A 12,359-nucleotide genomic window follows, 5' to 3' on the forward strand; every position below is an offset into this window, starting at 1 on the left:
TGGTGTGTGGGTTTGTGTGTGTGTGTGTGTATGTGTGTGTGTGCCTGCATTCCCTGTGAGGACCAAATGTCCCCACAAGTAATACCAGTAAATTTTGACCTTGTGGGGACATTTGTTCGGTCCCCATTAGGAAACAGGCTTATAAATCCTACAGAATGAAGTGTTCTGAAAATCTAAAATAGCAGAATGTTTTGTGTGAGGGGTAGGTTTTGGTGTAGGGTTAGGGTAAAGCGATAGAAAATACAGTTAGTACAGTAGAAAAACCATTGCATCCCCCCCAAAAAATTTAAACCAGTATGTGTGTGTGTGTGTGTGTGTGTGTGTGTGTGTGTGTGTGTGTTAATCATTAGTGTTGTTATTAATTAAAAGAAATCTAATTTTATTTAATTTTAATTGAAAATTAAAATTTATTTAATTAAACAATAAAAGAATGTAATGAAAAATTAGAAATGTACTCTTGGTAACAAACACAAAATAAGTTAATAAAATGACTAAAACTAATATGTGACCCTGGAGCACAAAACCAGTCTTAAGTCGCTTGGGTATATTTGTAGCAATAGCCAACAATACATTGTATGGGTCAAAATTATTGATTTTTGTTTTATGCCAAAAATCATTAGGATATTAAGTAAAGGTCATGTTCCATGAAGATATTTTATAAATTTCCTACTGTAAATATATTAAAACTTCATTTTTTATTAGTAATATGCATTGCTAAGAACTTCATTTGGACAACTTTAAAAGCAATTTTCTCAATATTTAGATTTTTTTGCACTCTCAGATTCCAGATTTTCAAATAGGTGTATCTCGGACAAATATCGTCCTATCCTTACAAACTATACATCAATGGAAAGCTTATTTATTCAGCTTTTAGATGATGGATAAATCTCAATTTCGAAAAATGTATCCTTATGACTGGTTTTGTGGTCCATGGTCACAAATGCAAATAAATTATGTCTAAATAGAAATTAGCACATAAACTTAAAGGGGTCATATGATGTTGCTAAAAAGAACATTATTTTGTGTATTTGGTGTAATGAAATGTGTTTATGTGGTTTAAGGTTAAAAAAAACACATTATTTTCCACATACTGTACATTATTGTTTCTCCTCTATGCCCCGCCTTTCTGAAATGCGTCGATTTTTACAAAACTCATCGGTCTGAAAAGCGAGGTGTGCTCTGATTGGCCAGCTATCTAGAGCGTTGTGATTGGCCGAATACCTCAAGCGTGAGACGGAAATGTTAAGCCCCTCACCATACTGTGATGCCAAGGAAAATTTGAAATCGCATCATATGACCCCTTTAAACTAAAATTAAAGTTCATAACTAAAATTATTTATAAATGCTAAAATTATTTATAAATGCTATAATAGTATAAAAATAATACTACACTAACACTGAATTCAATGCATTCTTGCAAAATAAAAAGTGTGTATACATGCATACATATTTATGTAATATTAGAATTATACAATTAGTAGTATTAAATAAAATAATATTATATACAATAAAATAAATGTAAATAAAAACTCACTATGCAATTTTTCTAAGCATTTTATATTTGTTGCGTAGCATCTTTTTCCGGTATTTGGTCCTGTTCTGCTGGTTGTCCTTTTCTCATCCTCTCTTTTTCTTTGCTTCTCAAGTATAATAGAGTAGGACTGTGTAATTTGTCCTGTCCTCTTACTCTAAACAACTAACACTAGGTGACCCCTCCTTGTGATTTCACAACTCTTACAAAGAATATAGTCTGTTATTTCTGCATATATTGTAAGAGTCAGAAAGTTTTGTATTAGATCATCAAGTACAGCAGCCTGCACAAATCCTTCTCAGCCAGAGGGCAAATACACGGGAAAAGCCCAAAGAGAGAGGTAATGAGTAGTTTTGTCAGAGAGCACAGACCCTCACGTTAACCTTAGAGGAACAGGAGGGCCTTGAAGTCACGATGGAGATGAGAGAGAGGCGGGGGGCCGACAGGACACAAATGTCAGTGCACACCCAACTAAGACTCAACCATGCGGGAGAGATGTCTCCAGAATCTGAGAGACACACTTGTACATACACATTAACACACAAACACACAGTGCACAACCATGAGCAGCCACATCTCATTCATGTCAAATGAGTTCAGACAGTTTGGAGCCACAGGAAAGACACAGGTTAAAATCTGACAAACAAGCTCAGGAGTATGAAGGATTGGGGTGGCTTTAGGAGAACTAGTAAGCTTAATATTATGGGCCTTCCTTAGTCTGTCTTTCTTTCAAAAAGTAAACATTAATTTATGTGTATCTGGAGGCTTTTACAGAGACTCACATCCAATTAATGCCTTTAGAAATATAAAGAGTTTCATATATATCCAGAGTCCTGTCAGTGAATTTCCTTTCTTTTATAGCCTTGAATGTTTTTCATCTTTTTCTGTTCTGCAGTACTCAGTACAGTGGCCTCAAAGACCAGGGGTTTTCAAACTGTTTAATGCCAAGGACACTCAAACATGAGATATTATTTAGACAACTGTTTACTTTTATGAATACAGACCCATGTATAAAAGACAGTTATGGAAATAACAGATTGATGTTATAGTGACAAAGTTGTTTCCAAAATTGGAAATTGAATTATTAACTTTTATTTGTCATTGTGCTACAGCCAAAAACTATTTATTAATTAATTATCAGAAAAATATTTGCATTTCATACCATGTATATTTTTTCTGCCTATAATGTTACAATATATACTTGTTAAATTAATTTTTATTAAATTATTTTAAATAAAATTCAGATTCATTTTGTTTAGCACTTTTCATAATATCATTCCTTAAAAGAAAACAATGCCAAACAATAAAGATGACAGTGGCAATATGTAAATCTAGTTTTATTTCTTATACATTTTGAGCTTTTTTCCCTCAAATTTCCACAGCCTCTGGAAACTTCCGAAGGTCATGCAAGTAAACCCAGATTCAATTAAAAATGCAACTGTACGTGACAGCCAGTGATCAATGGGAAAAGACATTTGGGCTAAACCTTTTTGATAACTACTCCTATGAATTGTAAGCAGAGTAAATAAACAATGGCAGAATTGTCAGTTTTAAGCAGGTGTGACTTGATTGGAATGTGAATATGTGTTGTTTCTTCCACAGTATTTGACACACTTTTATCTACAGTAATCGTTCAACCTAATTATCAGTATAACAATTTTCGGGGGTAAGTCGCATTCAAAATCCAGTTGGCTAAAAAAAAATCTGTGCCAGATCCAGAAGGTCTCACATTATATAAATGTGATATCTCAAAGATTTCTGCCCCTCAGGACACCCATATGGTTGAGTATGAGTATACCCTGCCCAGCATTATTATTTTCTTTAACTGTAGATAGGATATTGTATGGCATAGAATCTTGCCTTTGGCCTCAGCATGCTGTTTAAGATGTGATCTGAATCATAGATTGCAGTATCACTGCTGGAATCCACCGTGAATTATGCCTCACATAATCATGACTCACATTCTGTGTGTTGTCTATATTATCCCGCCCCTGTTTTATGTCCTTTATTGTTCAGCAATGACACACATTTAAATGCATGTAGGCCATTCCTGTGCCTACATGACAAAACTTTGACTACAAAGTATAGATGGAGTTAAGCCTGACAGATCAAACCTGCTTTTCTCTTCTCTGTTTGACTGTGGTTGGAGAGTTTTGAGGAATATGATACATTGGTAAATATTAAGACATGACTGGAAATGGAAGTGGTAAATTATTTAGGAGCCCAATTCAACATCCATTTGACATGTAGGCAAAATGTTCTGAATAGAAATGAATAAATTAGTTCTCTAGAGCGGCGAAATCTAGCAGTAGCCTCAAAAAGAGTTAATCTGTAGAGAAGTTGGTTTATTCTTAAAGCAGAGTGTTAATCTTAGCAGAACTCTTAATCTTGTAAGAAGAGTTAATCTGGTGTGCAGTGTTCAGCATGTGGGAAATGCTTTTGGAGAGGTGTTAACCTCGGAAAAGTGCTAATCTTCGGATGAGTAATTTTGTCCTCCAAATGTGTTCATCTCGATAGGGCTGCATTATTGGGTCATTTCTTGTCTAAATGGGGTTACGGCAAAATGCTGGGAGAATTATAAATTCTCTGTATTTTTGTTATATTGCTCATGACAGGTATTCATAAAGGGATTTTGAATATTTAGAACGATGAGACCAAAGGTTTGATTTGACGTTTGGAGAGAAAGGAACAGAGAAGGAGAACTGGCAACTGAGACATAAGAAAGGAATATTCAGGTTGGATGGGGTTAGCTTTTTAATGCATTGATGCCATGAATATTAAAATAACCTTAGGACAACACTCTAAAAAATGTCTAGTTCAGATGATTGCTAAATTCAGAAGAGCAGCATGCATATGAATGGCTTTAGTCTTGGCTGGATGCTGTTACTTGGTCTTTGGTTTACTACTGTATATGATACCGATGTTAAGGCTGGCTAAAAAATATCCTTGACCAAAATAGCCAACACACTCTATTAGCACTTTTAACATAAAAAAGGCATTGAATCTTCTGTAAATCTTCAGCTCTGTTCCAAAACCTAGTGAGCTGTCTATCTAGACAGCATTTTGAGACATAGGTCTGCTTCTGGTGCGAAGGCTTTTCCGAAAAAAAGGTAGGCAGCATACTTATGTTCCTTGAATACACTTTCTTTAACCTAAAATTTAAAGTGATAGTTCATTCAAAAATGAAAATTCTGTCATTAATTACTCGCCCTCATGTCATTCCAAACCCGTAAGACCTTCGTTCATCTTCGGAACACAAATGAAGATATTTTTGATGAAATCCAAGAGCTTTTTGACCCTCCATAGACAGCAATAGAACTACCACGTTCAATGCCCAGAAGTGCATCAATAAAACAGTCCATGTGACATCAGTGGTTCAACCGTACTTTTATGAAGCTAATTTTGCATGCAATATTTCGAGATGGTCCTCACTGCAGAACACAAGATCCAGGGGGCGTGGTTGGATCCAGATCCAACTCCTCCCACCTTACATATACCTAAACCTACCCGTCTCCACCCCCTGATCCCTAAACCCACCCATCTCCACCCCTAAACCTACCCATCTCCACCGCCTAGATGTGATCTTTTTCTGTTCTGCAGTACTCAGTACAGTGGCCTCAAAGACCAGGGGTTTTCAAACTGTTTAATGCCAAGGACACTCAAACATGAGATATTATTTAGACAACTGTTTACTTTTATGAATACAGACCCATGTATAAAAGACAGTTATGGAAATAACAGATTGATGTTATAGTGACAAAGTTGTTTCCAAAATTGGAAATTGAATTATTAACTTTTATTTGTCATTGTGCTACAGCCAAAAACTATTTATTAATTAATTATCAGAAAAATATTTGCATTTCATACCATGTATATTTTTTCTGCCTATAATGTTACAATATATACTTGTTAAATTAATTTTTATTAAATTATTTTAAATAAAATTCAGATTCATTTTGTTTAGCACTTTTCATAATATCATTCCTTAAAAGAAAACAATGCCAAACAATAAAGATGACAGTGGCAATATGTAAATCTAGTTTTATTTCTTATACATTTTGAGCTTTTTTCCCTCAAATTTCCACAGCCTCTGGAAACTTCCGAAGGTCATGCAAGTAAACCCAGATTCAATTAAAAATGCAACTGTACGTGACAGCCAGTGATCAATGGGAAAAGACATTTGGGCTAAACCTTTTTGATAACTACTCATATGAATTGTAAGCAGAGTAAATAAACAATGGCAGAATTGTCAGTTTTAAGCAGGTGTGACTTGATTGGAATGTGAATATGTGTTGTTTCTTCCACAGTATTTGACACACTTTTATCTACAGTAATCGTTCAACCTAATTATCAGTATAACAATTTTCGGGGGTAAGTCGCATTCAAAATCCAGTTGGCTAAAAAAAAATCTGTGCCAGATCCAGAAGGTCTCACATTATATAAATGTGATATCTCAAAGATTTCTGCCCCTCAGGACACCCATATGGCTGAGTATGAGTATACCCTGCCCAGCATTATTATTTTCTTTAACTGTAGATAGGATATTGTATGGCATAGAATCTTGCCTTTGGCCTCAGCATGCTGTTTAAGATGTGATCTGAATCATAGATTGCAGTATCACTGCTGGAATCCACCGTGAATTATGCCTCACATAATCATGACTCACATTCTGTGTGTTGTCTATATTATCCCGCCCCTGTTTTATGTCCTTTATTGTTCAGCAATGACACACATTTAAATGCATGTAGGCCATTCCTGTGCCTACATGACAAAACTTTGACTACAAAGTATAGATGGAGTTAAGCCTGACAGATAAAACCTGCTTTTCTCTTCTCTGTTTGACTGTGGTTGGAGAGTTTTGAGGAATATGATACATTGGTAAATATTAAGACATGACTGGAAATGGAAGTGGTAAATTATTTAGGAGCCCAATTCAACATCCATTTGACATGTAGGCAAAATGTTCTGAATAGAAATGAATAAATTAGTTCTCTAGAGCGGCGAAATCTAGCAGTAGCCTCAAAAAGAGTTAATCTGTAGAGAAGTTGGTTTATTCTTAAAGCAGAGTGTTAATCTTAGCAGAACTCTTAATCTTGTAAGAAGAGTTAATCTGGTGTGCAGTGTTCAGCATGTGGGAAATGCTTTTGGAGAGGTGTTAACCTCGGAAAAGTGCTAATCTTCGGATGAGTAATTTTGTCCTCCAAATGTGTTCATCTCGATAGGGCTGCATTATTGGGTCATTTCTTGTCTAAATGGGGTTACGGCAAAATGCTGGGAGAATTATAAATTCTCTGTATTTTTGTTATATTGCTCATGACAGGTATTCATAAAGGGATTTTGAATATTTAGAACGATGAGACCAAAGGTTTGATTTGACGTTTGGAGAGAAAGGAACAGAGAAGGAGAACTGGCAACTGAGACATAAGAAAGGAATATTCAGGTTGGATGGGGTTAGCTTTTTAATGCATTGATGCCATGAATATTAAAATAACCTTAGGACAACACTCTAAAAAATGTCTAGTTCAGATGATTGCTAAATTCAGAAGAGCAGCATGCATATGAATGGCTTTAGTCTTGGCTGGATGCTGTTACTTGGTCTTTGGTTTACTACTGTATATGATACCGATGTTAAGGCTGGCTAAAAAATATCCTTGACCAAAATAGCCAACACACTCTATTAGCACTTTTAACATAAAAAAGGCATTGAATCTTCTGTAAATCTTCAGCTCTGTTCCAAAACCTAGTGAGCTGTCTATCTAGACAGCATTTTGAGACATAGGTCTGCTTCTGGTGCGAAGGCTTTTCCGAAAAAAAGGTAGGCAGCATACTTATGTTCCTTGAATACACTTTCTTTAACCTAAAATTTAAAGTGATAGTTCATTCAAAAATGAAAATTCTGTCATTAATTACTCGCCCTCATGTCATTCCAAACCCGTAATGTTCTGAATAGAAATGAATAAATTAGTTCTCTAGAGCGGCGAAATCTAGCAGTAGCCTCAAAAAGAGTTAATCTGTAGAGAAGTTGGTTTATTCTTAAAGCAGAGTGTTAATCTTAGCAGAACTCTTAATCTTGTAAGAAGAGTTAATCTGGTGTGCAGTGTTCAGCATGTGGGAAATGCTTTTGGAGAGGTGTTAACCTCGGAAAAGTGCTAATCTTCGGATGAGTAATTTTGTCCTCCAAATGTGTTCATCTCGATAGGGCTGCATTATTGGGTCATTTCTTGTCTAAATGGGGTTACGGCAAAATGCTGGGAGAATTATAAATTCTCTGTATTTTTGTTATATTGCTCATGACAGGTATTCATAAAGGGATTTTGAATATTTAGAACGATGAGACCAAAGGTTTGATTTGACGTTTGGAGAGAAAGGAACAGAGAAGGAGAACTGGCAACTGAGACATAAGAAAGGAATATTCAGGTTGGATGGGGTTAGCTTTTTAATGCATTGATGCCATGAATATTAAAATAACCTTAGGACAACACTCTAAAAAATGTCTAGTTCAGATGATTGCTAAATTCAGAAGAGCAGCATGCATATGAATGGCTTTAGTCTTGGCTGGATGCTGTTACTTGGTCTTTGGTTTACTACTGTATATGATACCGATGTTAAGGCTGGCTAAAAAATATCCTTGACCAAAATAGCCAACACACTCTATTAGCACTTTTAACATAAAAAAGGCATTGAATCTTCTGTAAATCTTCAGCTCTGTTCCAAAACCTAGTGAGCTGTCTATCTAGACAGCATTTTGAGACATAGGTCTGCTTCTGGTGCGAAGGCTTTTCTGAAAAAAGGGTAGGCAGCATACTTATGTTCCTTTAATACACTTTCTTTAACCTAAAATTTAAAGTGATAGTTCATTCAAAAATGAAAATTCTGTCATTAATTACTCGCCCTCATGTCATTCCAAACCCGTAAGACCTTCGTTCATCTTCGGAACACAAATGAAGATATTTTTGATGAAATCCAAGAGCTTTTTGACCCTCCATAGACAGCAATAGAACTACCACGTTCAATGCCCAGAAGTGCATCAATAAAACAGTCCATGTGACATCAGTGGTTCAACCGTACTTTTATGAAGCTAATTTTGCATGCAATATTTCGAGATGGTCCTCACTGCAGAACACAAGATCCAGGGGGCGTGGTTGGATCCAGATCCAACTCCTCCCACCTTACATATACCTAAACCTACCCGTCTCCACCCCCTGATCCCTAAACCCACCCATCTCCACCCCTAAACCTACCCATCTCCACCGCCTAGATGTGAGTCCAACCACGCCCCCTGGATCTTGTGTTCTGCAGTTAGGGGCTACTGAATATTTCTGCAATAAGTACTTGTTTTCTTTAAGTATGCTAAAGTGTAATTCCTTTTCACAAGGGAGTCCCAGAATGTATTGTGAAAATGTCCAAGATGGTGGTCAAGCCATGTGACATATCAATTATGTTCAGTGTGGGGGAAAGTTACTTTAGCAACATTCGTAGTCACGGGAAGAAGGAGGCGGGAACCGGCGAACATTTAAACAAAACTTTAATAAAATAAACAAAAACAAAATAGCACAAACAAAACCAAAACACAAAATAAAATCCAGGCCTGGTCCTCTCTCGTCTTTCACTGTCGTGACTCTTCCTTTTATCCTTCCGGAGCTCCTCCGTGGGACTCGAGACCAGTGAGTGGTGCAGGTGTCGCTCATTATCAATTACTCCACCGGCCTCGCTCCGTTCCCACGGCTTCTGTTCCCACGGCTCTCGGCCCCGCCCCTCTCATCACAGTTACTTTTAAAAGTAATGCATTACAATATTGAGTTACACCCTAAAAAAGTAATTAATTGTGTTATAGTTACTTTTAATGGAAAGTAATGTGTTGCATTACTTTTGCTTTACTATTTCTCATCTGGACTGGACTTGCTTGTTTGTTTTTAATATAAAAAAGCTCTATTTTTGGCAAATTCATGTTACAGTAGAGGGCGCAGCTCAAACAAACCTGGCACTCTGGATTGCATGAAGAATAAGACACAGGAGAAGACAGTTTAACACTCTTCAGCAATAAAAAAAAAGAAAGAAAGAAACATTTATCTAAAGTCATTTTTGCATATTAGTATGGTTGAATCGAATCATTGAAGGTGAGCAGCAAAATCATCGGTTAATAAAATAGGATTAAATGCATAAAGGATATTTGTGTTATGTGACATTTATTATTGCAGGTTTGCGTCATATTATGAGTTTGCATTTTACTGTTTTTATTTATTTTGAAAAATATGGAATCTGTTTTTGTGCAAGTGAGATGAGTAAATGCATGTTCACATTTAGTCTAGAATTACAATAACCATCATGTTTATACATTGCACACAAAGCCTCTGTGCTAATATAAAAAAGCTCTATTTTTGGCAAATTCACGTTACAGTAGAGGGCGCAGCTCAAACAAACCTGCCATTCTGGATTGCATGAAGAATAAGACACAGGAGAAGACAGTTTAACACTCTTCAGCAATAAAAAAAAGAAAGAAAGAAACATTTATCTAAAGTCATTTTTGCATATTAGTATGGTTGAATCGAATCATTGAAGGTGAGCAGCAAAATCATCGGTTAATAAAATAGGATTAAATGCATAAAGGATATTTGTGTTATGTGACATTTATTATTGCAGGTTTGCGTCATATTATGAGTTTGCATTTTACTGTTTTTATTTATTTTGAAAAATATGGAATCTGTTTTTGTGCAAGTGAGATGAGTAAATGCATGTTCACATTTAGTCTAGAATTACAATAACCATCATGTTTATACATTGCACACAAAGCCTCTGTGCTTACTCCCGATTTCTCTCAACATGAGGACAAGAGATCTGTCAGTCAATAAATGGGAAAACAAAGTAACTGGTATTTGAAAAAGTAACTGAGATATTTTATTGTAAATGAAAAAGGATTGCATTATTTTACTAGTTACTTGAAAAAAAATCTGATTACGGAACTCTTGTTACTTGTAATCCATTACCCCCAACACTATTCCATTGTGGCAGCTCACTAGATTTTGTAACGGAGCTCATTTCTACTCACCTGGAGTTACTGAGGTCATTCTGACCTCCACGGCTCTTCTCCAGCCCCAGTTTGGTGAAGATTCCCACCAGGACCATGATGGCCACCACACCGCAGATTATGTACACAATCATGTGAGTCCGATCCCGCTCATGGTCTGGCTGCACCTCAGTGTTGGTGGCCACTGGTTTTCCAGTGTTGGCCCAAATTGGAGTATCATAGTTGGAGCAGGAGGTCTGATCCAGTCGCTGCTGACGGAACTGACAGCAGAACCGATAGAAACAGGTGCCGCAACAGTACAAGAAGATACCTGCATTACAGTTAAAGGGAGGGTCCCACTGGCCCATGACATCATAGTAACCCCGACAGCGGGTGCCAGTGGACGGCACAGTGTCCTCCACCTCTGCAGGTGTGGTCAAAGTTGGAGGCCCTTCTGATCTCACAGAAATCAACAGAGGATCTAGAGTCTGATTGGCTGTTTGGATGTCCATATCAGTAGAAGTCTCATCCTGTGCTTTAGCAGCCCGTCCCACGATGGCAGTGAGCAGAAGATGTAGTAAAAAACTATTTCCAGCCATGCTTCACCCGACACACTGCACCCAATGATTTACTTCACTTTGAGAGAAGATACCTAGCATAAATATTAAAAGAAGAATTCTAGAAAGTGCTGAATTACTTTCACACAATTACAGCTATGGTCAAAAAATGTTTAAAAGATTCATTCATGGATTTAAAAATATTCTATTTTAAAAAGAAATCTATTCAAAATGTGTTACTTATTTTTATAACGAATATTAAATATCCATGTTTTATTTTTTAAATTAATAAATGCTTTCATTTAACTTTTTTCAATTAATAAAAAATGCATTTTAACAAAATATAATACTGTTTAATTACAGCTATGGTCAAAAAAAATGTTTAAAAGATTAATTCATGGATTTAAAAATATTCTATTTTAAAAAGAAATCTATTAAAAATGTGTTACTTATTTTTATAATGAATATTAAATATCCATGTTTTATTTTTTAAATTAATAAATGCTTTCATTTAACTTTTTTCAATTAATAAAAAATGCATTTTAACAAAATATAATACTGTTTAAGTACTTTAAGAATTTTGAGAAAGAAAAAAAACACTGAAAATGGTTTAGTAAAAAACAGTTTAAAATGTTTTTTTTTCCCAGTTACAACAACATTACCTTTGTCCTTTGAGAGAGAAAATAACTATTTGGACATTTGCTGTCTTGCTCTGGTCCTTTCCAGATATGCATCTCATTTTGTTTCCATTCACTGTTCAACACTTGTTCTCCATGCTCACCAGTGGTAAAACGTCTGTAAACAACCAGTCACAGTAATTTGCCATTAAAAATCCTTTCCTGAGGAGCGAGTGAACCCACAGACAGGTGTTTTAATCCACAGTGATCCACTCAGACTGCTGTCTCTGAGCCTTGTGAAGGGCAACAGTTCAGGATTCAAATTAAAACTCCTCCCTTCTGTTCTCAGCATATCAGAGAGAGAGAGAGAGAAGAGAGAGGGATTGAGGTGGGGGGCAGCCGCTGGTTATAGTGTGAAAGGGGAGGAGACACTATGTTACTGAAGAGCTTAGATCACAGATTGTTATAGATAATGAAAAATGTCAAATTCTTTTATTTCCATATATCTAATTGAGAGTGAAATAGAACATGCGAAAAGTAAATGAATATTTTCATTGGCCAGCCATCTCTATCATGACTTAAGGTTCATGCTGTGAGTTGGTTGTGCAGCTGTAACATCTGATCTCACCGTTAATAATGTTCGTTAGCAG

At 36.0% G+C, this 12,359-nt stretch overlaps 1 protein-coding gene across 2 annotated transcripts in view; it reads right to left on the minus strand.

Moving 5' to 3' along the window:
• The window catches only part of LOC107660861 (protein shisa-9-like), a 36,160-nt gene extending 24,192 nt beyond the window's left edge, over positions 1 to 11,968 (minus strand). Inside the window, exons 1-2 of one of the 2 annotated variants that reach the window (XM_016450300.1) lie at positions 11,755 to 11,968; positions 10,578 to 11,171 (exon numbers count right to left, since the gene is read on the minus strand). In XM_016450300.1, the coding sequence (XP_016305786.1) occupies positions 10,578 to 11,134 (557 nt within the window). In that variant the 5' untranslated portion in view covers positions 11,135 to 11,171; positions 11,755 to 11,968. Of the gene's footprint in view, positions 1 to 10,577; positions 11,188 to 11,754 lie in introns of both variants that reach the window. The other variant, XM_016450299.1, reaches the window with a different exon arrangement.
• Positions 11,969 to 12,359: the final 391 nt, after the last annotated feature.

The sequence above is a fragment of the Sinocyclocheilus anshuiensis genome, unplaced genomic scaffold (assembly GCF_001515605.1).
Source record: "Sinocyclocheilus anshuiensis isolate Anshui unplaced genomic scaffold, SAMN03320099.WGS_v1.1 scaffold2562, whole genome shotgun sequence".
NCBI classification, from domain to species: Eukaryota; Metazoa; Chordata; class Actinopteri; order Cypriniformes; family Cyprinidae; genus Sinocyclocheilus; species Sinocyclocheilus anshuiensis.